At 39.0% G+C, this 15,553-nt stretch overlaps 1 protein-coding gene across 1 annotated transcript; it reads right to left on the reverse strand.

Moving 5' to 3' along the window:
- Positions 1–1,278: 1,278 nt before the first annotated feature.
- On the reverse strand, positions 1,279–11,189 carry il17ra1a (interleukin 17 receptor A1a). Its single transcript, XM_055055664.1, has 11 exons — positions 10,966–11,189; positions 9,839–9,863; positions 8,016–8,162; positions 7,663–7,784; positions 7,249–7,375; positions 7,068–7,115; positions 6,853–6,998; positions 5,115–5,189; positions 4,928–4,997; positions 3,654–3,767; positions 1,279–3,558 (listed from the first exon to the last, which is right to left on the reverse strand). The coding sequence occupies exons 1-11, from the start codon at positions 11,098–11,100 to the stop codon at positions 2,123–2,125; spliced, it is 2,445 nt and encodes an 814-aa protein (XP_054911639.1). The 5' UTR covers positions 11,101–11,189; the 3' UTR covers positions 1,279–2,122.
- Between the last annotated feature and the right edge of the window lie 4,364 nt (positions 11,190–15,553).

Consider the following 15,553-nt stretch of genomic DNA (forward strand, 5'->3'; position numbering starts at 1 on the left):
TGGATGGTTTATTTCAGGATTGCACTGGTGTTTTCCACCTCTTTGAATATGATAATAATGATAATCAAAACATGACATTTAAAATTTTTATTTTACATCATAGCAGTAAAAAAACATTTTATAATGCAAAAATGTGGGATTAAAGAATGAAAAGAACGTTTAATACCATCTAACGGTTATTTTCAAGATACTTTTAATCTGAAAAATGAATCTCCCCAGAAACCATATTCTCATTTATTGAATATGACTACATAGCCCAACACACTGTGCTGAGACACACCCCTTCCATTCTGTCATCACTCTGGCTATGACACTATGGCCCTTGATTGGGTGACACTATAGGAAGTAAAGAGCATCCCAGGTGGTGTGAATGTGTGAAACGTGTCAGTTGTTTACGTCATTCCAGATGTCTTTGTTCATTACCTTATTTGTCTTATTTGAAGGTTTATTCTCTTGGGTTTACTGTGTGTGTACTGCTTAATATGTAAATGATGTAATCTGAACTCTATGATTTTTATGGTTCTTTGAAGAAGGAATCTGAACTGGGACATAACGTTATGTATGTCCCAGAGAAAATCATTTGATTCAATTACTGACCAGATTGATATAAATAATATCATTCTGCTGTGCAGTATGACCTCTGCTATGTCTTCATAATTGTTGTCAATTGACCTGAAATAAACTCAGATGAATTGAATGAAGACATGAAGTCATAGTTCAGCCATGAGGAAGACACTCCAGAGCGAATGCTGGTTGGTTTCTGTGTTTCAGTATCTACATAATGTTATGTTCCAGTTCAGATTCCTTCATCAAAGAACCATAAAAATCACTATCTTCAGATTTCTGTTGATTTATGGTAAAACTTTTGTTCTAGAAGTTCTTTGAATGTATTTACAGGAATATTGATGGTCTGGCAGTGCTGAAAGATTTTTCTTTTTATGTTTCAACTCAATACTTACACATATGTTTTCACCTTCAGTGAAACATTTCAAACTGGAGGACAGTTTGACAAAATTCCTGTGGAGAATTGATTCTGTCATCTGCCCATCAGTCACTTTTGTATGCAGATTTTACATTGCATGTAAAAGCAAATTTATCTTAAATTCCCTGAATCCAGCAGCATGTAACCTTTACCCGAGATTAATATCAAAACCATCCAGCCAGAGTGCAGTGAAGCTGTGATCTGCATGTAGTGAAATCTTCTGACAGGGCCAAAACTATTTCTGGGTTTTCGAAGGAGCCCATCACAGAAAGAACAGATCCACACGAGTCCTGGAGTTAGAGCGCTCATTTCCTTTTCTTACATAAACCTTTATTTATATAGAAAAAAATATATCTTAAGACTCAAGGTCTCATTTACAAGAGAAATATGTTACATACATCACAAACATAAAAATAATAATACAATCTGCTAAACAGTGATAAAAATCAGTACTAAGTAAACTATTGATTTTTAGAATTGTTCTATATATAGTAATATATACATAGTATAGTATTGTTATACTATCATAATACCCAGATGTGTTGTATACTGTATCTGTAATTATCTAATCAATGTAGTTTAAGATGGAGTTTTATGTGGTTGGAGACTGAAATAAAAAGAAAACCTACCAGTCGTCTGTGTTTGCAACGTCTGTTTTCAACTGTATGCAGTCCAAACATACTGACAGAACAGAACCATGCAGAAACAGAATGGATCTCAGCTCAGCTGTTTGTTGAATTTCTTGTTCTGAGTTTCTCAACCTAAAATAGATTTCTTCGTTCTTATATCACATTAAGGCATTTTAATCATTCAGATGATTTCATCAGTATGCATACATAGGATCAGAATACTGGGGGGATTCATTACACAAGCAAACAGTGTCATGAGCAGGTACTGGGACTTTGGCACAGGGCAGAGTTAAATAAGAATGAAACCTAAAGTAAAAGATGCAACATTCTTGCTACTCAGTTCATGAAGAAATGCAATTAAATGTTCGTTTTGCTTTACAGGTCCAGCTTGTTTTGAAAAGTCACATTTGAGCATTAAGTGTAATGTCTCAGAGGGTTTGAAAAACTTGGTATTGGGTAAAAAAGCTTCATCTGGACAGTAACCACAGTCTGTTAGAGCAGAAGATGAAGATTAGCTGTCAGACATCTGGAACAGCTCCTCCTGCAGTTTGGCTAAAGCCTTCATCGGATCCTCTTCTAAAGGGGTTTCATGTTGGGATGATCCTTTGGAGCTGTAGCCCTGGTCAGATCCACTGCTGGAACGTTTTATACCTGGCTCAAAATCCTCCTCCATCTCCACAGGCTGGGCCAGGCTCAGTTCAGGTAAGGGAATATTCTCACTCTGCACAACAGAACTGGGACATCCAAGAGAACTTGTGTCAGGAAAGTTCTGTTGAGCCAAATGTCCTTGGTCTGAATAGGCATACAGCCTTTTGTTCATATGCTGCAAAGAGCCTTCATCATCCTCAGCAGACTTTGGAACAGATGATGGTTCCCTGAGGGACACCCAGTTCTGTTGGATAGACGACTGGCTCCTGAAAACAGGTTCAGCTACATAAGCAGACTTTGGCCCGGTGCTGTGGTGGTACAGTGGGACTTCTGTCAACACTTCCACCTGGCTTGGTGCATACAGATGTCTGCAGTCAGAATTTATTGCTGGTACAAGCTCTGCCACTGAAGACATCTGATGCCCTGGGTTTAACTCAGGTGTAAGGATGCGAACAGAGCTGCAGCTTTCATTAATGTCAACGTTGTGAATGTAGACTGGAAGGCCATCTCTGATAGGAGGGATGTACTCAAACACAGGAAGGGTCTGCAGTGGCTCAATGAGCTGGTTGGCTTCACAAATGACTTCCTCTTCACTGACAACACACTCCTTTTCAAACCAGTCCGGATTTTCTATCTGATAGGCTTGGAAGGTTTCAATAGCATCTCTAAGGGCTTTACCAGAAGCACAGCTGGAATATTCATCCACACCGATTCCCTCGATGTGGCTGACCTGACCTGGCTGATATTTCTCAATGTCTAAGATACGGAAGTAGAGTTCCTCAAAGTGCTTCATCAGGTTGTATTTGATTCCAATGTCAAAAACTGAAGGCACATCCCTCTCACTGCTGATGTCCCCAAAGTAAGCCACCATATACTTGCCCAACATTCCTGCCTGATGCATGTCAGGCAGGAAGAGATTTAGAAACGGAATGAGGATGTCATCTGTGGGGCAAAGTACATCTTCTTTCAGTTTCACCTGGCCTTGACCACACATTGTCCTCCACTTTGCCTGAACTCCAGGTGAGCACAGTACCAGGATCTTGTCGGACGGGTTGTTTAATTGCTGCCGTTGCCACTCCAGCCAGCGGAGACGGCCAACCATGCTGACTGAGGAGGTGTCCAGTAGGTCTACCAGCACCCTGGTGCCACATTTGGCCTGAAGAAAGGCACACAGCTTAAGCACTACTTCTCTGTAGAGGTGGTGGTCCTGGGAATAGATGACCAGCACTTTGGGTTGTGTTTTAAGCGGCGTCTGCTGTGTTCCACCATCCTCTGGTGGAGTAGCAACGTAATGTTTACCTAAAGGTGGACAAAGCAATCTATGAGTGGTACGAAACTACACTTCTGACATTCATTAAGTTCAAAGGTAAAAATTAGGAAAAAGTATTCCATACCACGCTTTCTGCAAATGACACACATCACTGCTGCCAATATGATACAGATGGAAACAACTGCGATGGGAATGAACAAGTACCCAGGGGGAGGCGGATCTGTTGTTGGTGTTTTCACTGTGAGAAAGAAAAGACAAGCAATTAGAAAGTTTTAGAGGATTCTTTTCTCCTTGTCCTTCTCATTTAGCAGCCAGGCTTTTTATTTTTATTTTTTATTTTTTGCTTTCTTCCCAACATCTGAAACCCACAAATGTTTTAGACATAATATGCTGAGAAGCCTTTTGAGTACTTAAGTGTAAAGATTTAAGTATTTTACTTAAGGATGTCTGTCAGGTCAGACATCCTGGGCTTTATTAAGTAAAATGTAGAGCAAACTAATACCAAACAAAAGCTTCTGTAAAAAAAAAAAAACAAAACAAAACAAAACAAAAAAAACTGACCAGTATCTGAAGAGTAGGCTGCATTCCCAGAGAAAGTTTTCCTTCCAAATGTAGTCTGATAAAATCCAACCTCACACTTTCAGAATGTCAAAAGGTCTATGTGTACTAGTGACTGCAGTCACATATGAATATAAGCAGTTTCTCTAAAAGTATCCCAGGATGACTTTTGTTTTAAACTGGCTTATTAGAGCAGCAAGTTGCACAAAGAATTCTGAAATACTGAACAATTTGTGAATTCAAATAATTCAAGGAAGTCACACTAAGTTCACTTGTAAAGGTCAGAGTGCATTTTAGACTCATCTTGAAAGTTCACCTGAAATCCAAATTTCTCTAACGTATTAGTGTTTAATAATAATGCTGCAAATATGATGCATGATGGGATCATCACTACATTTACTGCAAACTATGACCAAATAAAGGTTGCATCAGACCTGGCACTAACGTTTGTGTAGATGTGGTGGAGGCAGGTTTTCTTCAGATACCCTTTAGATGAAGCCTATCTGCTTATTGCCAATAATCGAGTTCTCCGAATACATTACGTCCACTGATGTTTTGCTAGTGTGTGTGTGTGTGTAGCCAGAACCTGAAAAAAATTAATAACTTTTGCAAAAGAGCGCTTTTATCTACTTGTTGAATTCTAATGCTAAATTGTATCGCTAGAGTTATTCTAGTAGCTGATCATCTGTTTCTATACAGTCTTTTTGAAAAGCCTTTCTTTAAAGAGACACAAAATAGACAGAAATCATTCGTCCCAGTTGGAATATATTGAAAGGTAAAGTTTTAATGGCTAAATATTTAAGCTACCATCCACCTTCGCCATAAAACAAGATTCTGTACCTGAACAAATGTTATGACTTTTTCTTTGACGTGTACAGTCGTTCCCACATTGTGGGAAATAAGGTTTAATCTGCAGGAAAAGAAGAATCAAACGAATGTTATTTAGCTTGGATGATACAGACGTATTGCTAATAAACACAAGCATGACTGACATAATGGAAGTCAGCAATGAAATGAAAACATTTACCTCAGCATCAAACTGGCAGCAGAATTTTGGCCATTCATGAAGACTGAACTGTACATTCACTGTCTCCTGATTCACCTGAGGAGAGGTTTATGGACAAAGTTAGTACTGGAGGGGAAACATATACATTAACACAAATACACTCACACACTCTCAAACATGTATGCTTATATGTGCCATGTATTTGATGCATGGTGGGAACTATTTTCCTGGCACATATCACACACTACTCCATGGCAAATGCTGTTTTTTTGGTTAGGCTTATGCCTAAAATGTGAATTGAGCTTTGGTAGGGTTAGGCTGTAGAAATGAACAGAAGTCAATGTAAAGTCCCCACAAAGATAGTGTGACTATAGATAGTGTGTACAGAAAAAAAAATATGGTCACAGATAAGTAAAGCGTCTTTTGACTGCAGGATGTTTTGATCAGTGTCAACCCACGAAACACGAAAATATCTGTATCTTCCTCAAGATAACATCAGAGTTGCATCTGTTCACCCTCATTTTGGAGGATTGCTTTACAACATTAAAACAAACTCAATGCATGAATATATTTCAGCATCTGAACTACATTCACAGCTCCAGGCAGGAATTAGCCTTTCTTATTTTTGAAAGGCTAGTTCAGATATCAAAGTTTTAATGAAGTGAAGTATTTTAGAATGTATATATCACAACTTGCACACTAGCATATGAACCCACTAATAGCCAGAGTGTTTTTAACTCTTTATCTTTCCTTAACAAATTCTTTGGCTGAGGTTTTGCTATAACTAACTGAATGTTCTGACTTTCATATTTAGACTTAAAGGCTTGTTTATTCAAATTTACATAGTTAAAATTATCTGCTTAGTTGTCCTAAGCCACGTAAGGAATAACACTTTACATTTATGTCTTTAACATTGAAAGTATTCCAGAATCAGTGCTTTTGTTTCTTTTCTGTGTCTGCTATGTCTTCTCAAACCTCCAGATGGTTCTTCACACTGAGAAAGGTTTTGGTTCTGCTAGAGAGTTTTCCTCTTCACTGTTGCTATGTAAATGCTCAATATGATGAACTGCAGCAAAGTCTACAATGGAAGTACCATCAACTGAAACAAAAACTCCCTCAATGAAAGAAAACAGCAGGTGGGTTTCTGGCAAAAAAAATCTGGCTCAGAGCCTTCCTCCATCTGAATCTTTCCTCAGTTTCAAAGCTTTCTTTTTGAATTGAGAGCAACATTTAGATCCATAATGTGCACAAAGACCTTGTTTACGTTTCAGAGGAGATTAACATATTTAATGTATGTTTGTAGATTTCTTCAGTCCATTTTATTTGCCTAAATAATCATTAAATACAGTATGTTATCAAGATTACTAAATATATATTAGTTCTGAGATAATCAAACCATTTCAACAGAAATGTCATTTTATGATTTTGATTTATTTTTTGCAAAATGTATCATTCATTTAAATGAAGTATGGTATTAGGGCTCTCTGGTTAAAATAACTCCCTTTAAGACAGATTTTTTTTATATATTTGAGAATACTGAGTCTGATAAAAGTTACAAGGCTTAAACTGCTATGCGTCAACACCTTCAGCTAATGTTCCACCATTTATGAGGCTTTAGTGTGTTTCTACATATTTAGTGTTCCCAGAAAATAAACACCACACAAAACATATTCATTCAAATGAGTTCATGGACAACACTGGAAACAGATTAGTGTCAAAGTTGACGAAGGTATGTAACAGCCATGAGGCTGAGCCTCACCCTGAGCACAGTGATGCGGTTTGCGATGGAGCCACATCTCATTAGAACGAGGTATTCCTTACAAAGAGTGCTGGGGATGAAGCTGACAGCCAGGGAGCCATTGACTGGCTCATGAACCAGGCTGATGTTAGGCTTCCACAGACTTCCTACAGAGATTACACAGCCTGTTAGCAGTTTTAAACACATTGAGCTGGGGAAACAGGAGTATGACTCACCTCCCTCTATGCAAACCCGGGTCTTCTTCATATTGACGTGGTCACATCCTTAAAAAAAAAAGAAAAAAGAAAAACAGATTAAGAGGACATATTAACTCAACAAAAATCAAATGGAAGATTTCCTGACAGGCTTGGTTTGTGAATCATAAACCAAAAACAACTGCATCCTGGTTTAACTCACCTGGGACCTGAATTTGTCTGTTGACGTTAAAGTTGCTGTGGCCTTGCTCTGGTCTGGGGATGTTATAGACAGACACATAATACTTCTCTCCAGGATTCAGCACCATGACATCAGAGGAGAAAAGCCACTGAAAACACACAAATAAGTCAGTCCAAAGAAATAATTCTGGACTCAACAAGTAAAATGCTTCAGGTTTTCTGCTTCTTTTTGGAACATTTAGACTGAATGAGAAATCAGTGAGAGAAATGCAAACCTGACCAGCTTAATCATCCTTGTTAAGTCTGAATATTAGCAGATAATTAGCCTAATAATTTGATTAATTGTGTTTGCTTAATGATGTGCAAAGGAAATCTAAATCTAGTGTTTCCAAACTTGGTAAGAACTGATCTAAAATATGAAACATGAGCCACTCACTTTCTCTCCTGTTGGACTCCTCATGGGGAGACGTTCTTTGAAAGAATATCGAATACACATCTGCTCATTAGTGGACATCCGAAGAACATGCAGCTCAGTGGCATTCAGAAAATGTATGCTACCTGTTGATTAATACAGTTGATGTTAATATTGTCTTTGTCTATGTTAGAGAATGAAAAAATAAAAACAAATTCCAGTCAGAAGACTGGAGAATATTAAACTTAAATCCTAAACTTTGCAAAGAGAAACTGACAAAGCTAGACATATTTGCAATCCATATAAACACTGAATTTTAACAATACTTTTAATATAATCAAACAATATACAGCGTTAGTGTTACAACACTAACTCACCTTCATCCTTTAAAGTCCAGTTAGCCTGAAGGACAGGCTGCAGTTTTCCTGTTTTGTCTAACCTGGTTTCTATAGCAACTTGAAGGTTCTCTGGACCACTGGGTGTGTACTGGTGACTGATCAGCCACCCAGGGTCCATACAGTTACCTGCATAAAGAGACAAACACACACTGAAATGTCTCAGTATCTAGGGTTATCAAGATAACAATAAGTTCTGGGGCAATAAATTGTCTCAGAGCTTATTTAGATAAACAATAACATTGTTGTTTTGAGAACATTTTCAAGAAATATCATAGCAATAATGGCATAAAAATGCAATACTTTCTCAAAGAGCAATAAACTTTAAATTCTAATGAACATTTAAACACTGGAACTGAAAGACATTGGATATCCTAGAAAACAAAAGGGACAGCAAATAAAATAAATTAGGATCCCTCTATAAACAAAATTATGTTTTTTTTTTTAAAGGATATTTGAGGAGCAAATAACCAGACTGAAGACTTCTACAAGTCAGTTTTCGATTAACAAAAAAAAAAAAAAAAAAGAGAGAGAAAAAGGGAATATATATATATATATATATATATATATATATATATATATATATATATATATATATATATATATATATATATGTCGGGTATTCCTACCAATGGCTGGAAAAAGCTGGACTCAAGGACAGCACAGAGGCCCTCATCCTGGCCGCCCAGGAACAGGCCCTAAACACCAGAGCAATAGAGGCCCAGATCTACCACACCAGACAAGACCCAAGGTGTAGGTTGTGCAAGGAGGCCCTGAGACAGTCCAGCACATCACAGCAGGGTGCAAGATACTGGCAGGGAAAGCGTACATGGAGCGACATAACCAAGTGGCAGGCATAGTGTACAGAAACATCTGTGCAGAATATGGACTGGAAACCCCGAGATCAAAGTGGGAAACACCCCCAAAGGTGGTGGAGAACGCCAGAGCTAAGATCCTGTGGGACTTCCAGATCCAGACAGACAAAATGGTAATGGCGAACCAACCAGACATTGTCGTAGTGGATAAACATCAGAGGAAAGCCGTTGTGGTAGATGTAGCAATACCAAGTGATTGCAACATCAGGAAAAAGGAGCACGAGAAACTGGAGAAATACCAGGGCCTCAGGGAAGAACTGGAGAGGGCCTGGAAGGTGAAGACCACAGTGGTGCCTGTGGTCATCGGGGCCCTCGGGGCAGTAACCCCCAAACTGGAGCAGTGGCTACAACAGATCCCAGGAACAACATCAGACATCTCAGTCCAGAAATGTGCAGTCCTTGGCACAGCCAAGATACTGCAGGACCCTCAAGCTCCCAGGCCTCTGGTAGAGGACCCGAGCTCAGAGGATAAGAACCACCCGCGGTGGGTGAGAAGGGAATTTATTTCTTTATATATATATATAAATCAAGCAAATGAAAATTCTTTGAAAACTATTATTTTAATTTATCATGTGATTAATTAATTTATTGTTTATTGTGACAGGCCTGTAAGTATCCATTCACTATAAGCTATTTTTTGTTTTATCCTAAAAATACTTAGTAGTATTTAATAGAATTTTATATATTATAAAATCCTAATTTAAATGTAAACAACAAAAAAATAGCAATTTTTCTAATATATAAATAAGAAGCATGTACATGGAATAACTTTCATGACATGAGGGGGTGCGGGAGAAATTAAAATCAAAGACACAAGTGTGATGAATGCTATTGTAAAGTTAAATAGATGTGTAATTTCTAGATTTCTAACTCATGATAAACAAAAGAGCAAGAAGGAAATATCTGCAACAGGAAATTCAAATTACTCACTGGAACTCGCTCGACAGTCCAGATCCTGTTAGAAGAACAAAGACGACAGCATTAGAAATCTTCAGTTTATCAAACTTGGTGTTTTGTACACGTGGTATTTTAGTAATTACACAGTCATGGAAAACAGAAAGTATCCCCTGATGAGTTCCAGGGATTTTCTGAATTAAAAATAATGATATAGTTTATAAAATAATTTAAATCAAACCTAAAGTCTAGAAAACACAATAATTCTACAGTCAACACTTTGCTGAAAAGATTTGTGTGAAAATCTCAGAGCCTAACTTTGTTTCCATAGGATTGAGTGATAATTTTAACAAGGGTCTGCTAATTACAGAACTTGACAACACAGTGCACTTCACCCAGTACTCCCAGTACTCAACAGCAACTAGGGGAAACTTACTCCCCTACACATGTATGTATGTATACAAGTAGTACCAAACTTGCTCTGTGGACAACTGACAGGTAAGATATATATTTTATCTTCTAGTTCTTGGGTGCCCCAGGGCAACTGCCGACATAATTCATATCAAAAACCATGAATGTATGATTGTCGGTTTTCCAGGAGGATTAAAAGGAAGTCATTTTGTTTTGAACATATGTTTAGAAATGTCCCTCTCCTTTCATTTCCTATGGAACTTGTACGACGAGGCGTCAGTTTGTCCTGGTCCAGCCGTATTTTATACATGTGAAATTTTGAGCTTGTGTACATCGATGTGCAAACGCGGAGTAGCGATGTAAAAAGTTGAAAATATACAACTTTTATTGCTGTTCGCTGTCACTCCCCATGTGTCTCTGCCATAACGCTCTACTGTGAACTAACTAACTAACTAACTAACTAACTAACTAACTAACACTCGGAAGGCTTTTACGTCTAAATAGGTAGTTCGATTATTTTGTGTTATTAAGGCGTTAAAATTTTAAGGTGAATCGCATTAACGGTGACAGGAGTAATTGCTTGACATGTTTAAACCTTTCAGCACTTTAATTCCTTTAAATCAACCTAGTGATTAAATTTATAACATTTGGACGCAGAGAAGAAATGATTTCATAAACTTTTATCAACGGAAATAAATATTTCCGGTGTTGACAAACACCGGCATCATTAAGAAAGTCTCATTGCGTCTCACCTGTCGCGAGCATTTCAGCGCGTGCTGAGATATAATGCTGATGGACGACGATCCCATCACTCCCAGCAAGACCAGCAGTGCTAAATCCAACTTTATGTTTACCAGCCATCCCAGAGTCAGCGTCGCTGCTGCCATTTTAGCCAAAGCAGCAAAAACCAAGTGAAAACAACAGCCTTTTTCTCCGAAACACTGACGCAGGTATTAAACTTCCTGCTCTGCTGCGGGAAAATCCCCTCCGCGCGCTGAGCAGGAACTTCAACCTCATGATGAGTTCATTAACCTCGGAAGTTACAGCTTTTAGTTGTTACCAGAACTATCGACAGTTTGCTCTTTTTTATATTTGGACAATTCTTCGCACAATGAAAGAGTTTTTGAAAGTTCATTGTTTAGAATTCGGACCTCAGTGATCTCTCAGCTGGGAAAAGTTTACTCAGTGTGTTAATCAAACGTTCATTTCTGTCAGGTCAACCTTACCAGTAGATTTCAAATATTATTTTTAATATCTTAACGGACAAATTTCTTTACTAATTATTATTGTGGAGATGAAGAATTCTCCAGAGAGGCTGTAACAGCAAGAGTAGTTTTCACCAGGAAGTTTCAACCTCTTGAGTTCTTTTCTGTGTCCGTGAATTAACCATCAACCATTCCGTCTACTTCCTTGTTATTTGGAACAGCCTGGATAGGATGATTAACCATTGACAGCAGAAACATCGCAACAGCCCACTAGCTTCACGCACGTTGTGAGCAACCAATTAAATGTTCAGTTCCAAGACTGCTCTGGTCTGGTCATTTAGTACAGATTTCAAATGAGCAATTACAGAAGTTGAGAATGTCTTAAATGTAGACATAAGAGCTGTTATTTTAAATATTCTAGTGCCCTCTCCTCCTAAGTCCTACATCTCCAAACCTGTGAAAAAGAATGTACTGATGAAGGAACTGACATTCAACAAGTGTAACGGGTATTAAGATGAAATTCTTGCTAAAATATGTTTTGTAATTATGTGATGAATGGTTTTTGGCGCCCCCTACTGGTTGCCTATAAATACAAAGCTAAACCGTAAATTCCACGCAGTCTGTTGAGCGCTCTACTGTGGTAAGTCACCAAATCCAGTTCTTTTCTGAATAGTCATAGTAGGTGTGCTCAAAGACTGACGTGGAGTTTTATTGCAGTATGCGGAGAGCTGATGGACCAGTAGTGGAGCTCACTGTACTAATTTGTGTTGACCATTTATTACAGGTAATTATATTATTTATTAGTAAATTATTTTGTCAGTTATGTTTGTCAGTTTTTCTTCAGTTGAGTTGTCGGTTTGTCTGTTGTATTGTCGGTTTGCTGTATTTACCAGCTTGTCAGTTTGTTTGTTCCCTGTTTCAGTTAGAAGTTACTGTTAATTAGTTTATTAGTTAAATTTGATTGTTGTCTGTCTATTTTTTTCTTTATTTATAGGAAATAGACCAGATTGTGTTAAATTAATTTTAAAGAAGTATTAATAATCAAATATCACTATACGATCATTTGTTAGAAAAATATGTTGTTAAGCCAGATTGTAATGATTGTTTGTGACGCAGTCTGTTGAGCGCTCTACTGTGTATGCGGAGAGCTGATGGACCAGTAGTGGAGCTCACTGTACTAATTTGTGTTGACCATTTATTATAGTTATTACAGAAAATTCAACCAACTGGCCTCCTCTGTGTGTATGACGGGACGGGCATAAAGGGGAAGCTGTTACATTGGTGCCGTGACCTTGGACTACAATCAAGCTCGTCGAACCTGTGACCGTCCTGTCTGCCACATCGGGTTTTGAATACATTTATTCACATTGTGTATAGTTTCATGTTCACAGTAACATTTCAGGACAGTGAAAAGACGTTGCTGTACACTTAAACCTTTATGGAGCATTAGAGTAATATACTATGCAAATTGTTCTGACTTATTTTGTTTATTATTTGTTTATTCCAAATTGATGATTTTATTTCTTATTGTGTTTTGGATTTTGAGTATCTTTCCACTTGTTAAACTCCCTGAACAATGTCTAATCAAAGTAACCACTTTTGGTTCAGCACACCCATTAGTTTTGGAAGAGGAAGAGGTGTGCTTGCTCCCATTCCTTTTTCTGTTGATAGTCCTGCTCCTGGTGGTCTTATGCCCTCATTAGATGAAATTCCTAGTGCTAGAGTCCATAATCCTACTAGTGACAGTTCTGAATGTGTAACTGCACAGATGAAATCTGTTTTACAAGAGATAGGACATCAGCTGGCTGACAGCATCATTTCACGCATACAGCCACATATCACAGTTTCTCCCAGTTCTACAGCCACACACACTGCAGGGAGTACTGTGTGTCAGTCTGGTTGTGTATCTGATGTATCCCAGGTTCAGGTTGTCTTGCAGAGAAAGGTCAAAGAACCTCCATGTTTTGCAGGTAATGGCTCAGACTCCATTACAGTGCATGATTGGGAAGATCAGATGAGAACATTCATTAGGAAAACTGATGTTAAGATTGAAGAGCAGGCTGAGGAAATCCTTATGCATCTAAGGGGAAAGGCTAAGGATGTAGTTAAGTTTGGGATTAGAAATAGTAACATTAACATCACTGCTCATCCTGACATGATTTATAGTCTCCTCAGAAAACACTTCAGCTCTTCTAAATACTCTGCTGTCCCCTTAGCTGACTTTTACTCGACCTTGCCCAAAGACCACGAAGACCCATATGACTACTGGCTGAGACTAAACAGAGCAGCTGACCTTGCTTCTGACTGCCTGAGAGAGCAGGGCAAATCATTTGAAAATCCTGAGATGGAGGTGACATGTATGTTTATTAGGAATTGTCCCTGTAAAGACCTGGCTCTCACTTTCAGATCCAAAACTATTGACAGGTGGTCAGCATGTGAAGTCCTGGAGGTGCTGAATCAGTACCATGCTGAGATGAGCTGTAAAGAAACTTTCCCAGTGCGCCACGAGAAGACAGTAGACATTAAAGTGCACAAAGCAGAAGTGGGCCATGGCTTGATCCCTACACATAACAGTCAGGAGTACCCCCAGACACACAGCGCTCAGTATGTCTCCCTGACAGATGTAATGTCGATGTTAGAGAAGGTTCTGCTACATGGAGCCTCTAATCAGCCACATGAAAGAAGGCGAATTCCACCCAGGCGACCTGTAGACAATGCAGACATAATAAATGGTTTCACTATTAAACCATGCATTATTTGCAAAGCTGACGACCACAGTGCCTTGTCACATTGCAGAGAAAATAGGCTTTGTTTCAAGTGTTATGCTCCAGGTCATTCACGCCACAACTGCCCAACTAAAAGAGCTGCCCCAGAGCATCAGGAAAACTGACTGGTCTGCACACAAGGGAGGACAGTGCAGATGAACCCAATAAGCCTCCCACTAAAAATGAGTCTCCAGAAATCCAAGATAATGCATCCCTCTTTGAGTTATACAGTAGTACATTGACCTCATCCAAGAAACCGATATTCCAGGGATCCCAAAGAATAGCAGAAACTAACAACCTGTTCTACACACCTGTGTCTGTACAGAATGGCCCCCCCTCAAAGCACTATTAGACAGTGGTTCAATGGCTTGTACAATAAGTGAGTCCTCTGTTCAATCCCTTTTACAGCAGTGTCCTGATATAACGAAAGGCACAGCTGAAGACTATGTGATTATAGGCTGTGGTGGACAGCAGATTTTCCCCAAAGACATGTATGACCTTGATGTCATGGTTTATGGATGCAGGATGATAATTCCAACAATGGTTGTTCCAGGACAGACAGAACAGATGATTCTTGGCAGCAATGCAATCAAACACATTCTAACCCAACTAAAGAGCACTGACAGTTACTGGAGACTAGTTTCTTCACCCAACAATGGCCAAACACCTGACCACTGCCAATTTCTGTCACTGTTATCCAACACAGAACGTTGGAGGGGTGATTGCATTCCAGATAAAGTAGGGACAGTGAAAGTAAAAAGTTGTGTGACCCTGAAACCACAGAGTGAGCACCTTGTCTGGAGCAAGTTACCTGAGTCGGCGGTGATGTCAGCAGGCAGTACAGTGATTGTTGAGCCAACACGATCTAAAGCTGGACCAAAACACATCCTTGTTGGCAGAGTTGTCACTCCTCTTTGGGGAGATCGATGGGTACCTGTTAGGGTCATCAATCCTACAGACAGGGTTATAGTACTGAAGAGAAATGCCAAATTAGCAGATGTGTCTCCATGTATTGCAGTTGAAGACCTGCCAAAAGCTGACAAAATTGAGTGTAATGTGCAATGTATACAGAGTACAGTTGTGCAACCAAGGTCAGAGGAGGACATGATGAATACGCTGAAAGTTCTGGGTCTGCAAGACATTGACCTGAAATCATGTGAAGTGCCACTGCAGTGGAAAGACAAGCTCCTTGACCTCATTGTGCAGCATGAGTCAATCTTCTCCCGTCACAAGATGGATTGTGGAGAAGCTAAGGGGTTCGTTCACCGCATCCATCTTGTTGATGACAAGCCATTTCGTTTACCCTACAGGCGCATACCACCAAGCCAATATGAGAAACTGAGAATGACTCTGAATGAGATGGAAGAGAG

The sequence above is a fragment of the Poeciliopsis prolifica genome, unplaced genomic scaffold, assembly GCF_027474105.1.
Source record: "Poeciliopsis prolifica strain line A6 unplaced genomic scaffold, Auburn_PproV2 SCAFFOLD042, whole genome shotgun sequence".
Classification (NCBI taxonomy): Eukaryota; Metazoa; Chordata; class Actinopteri; order Cyprinodontiformes; family Poeciliidae; genus Poeciliopsis; species Poeciliopsis prolifica.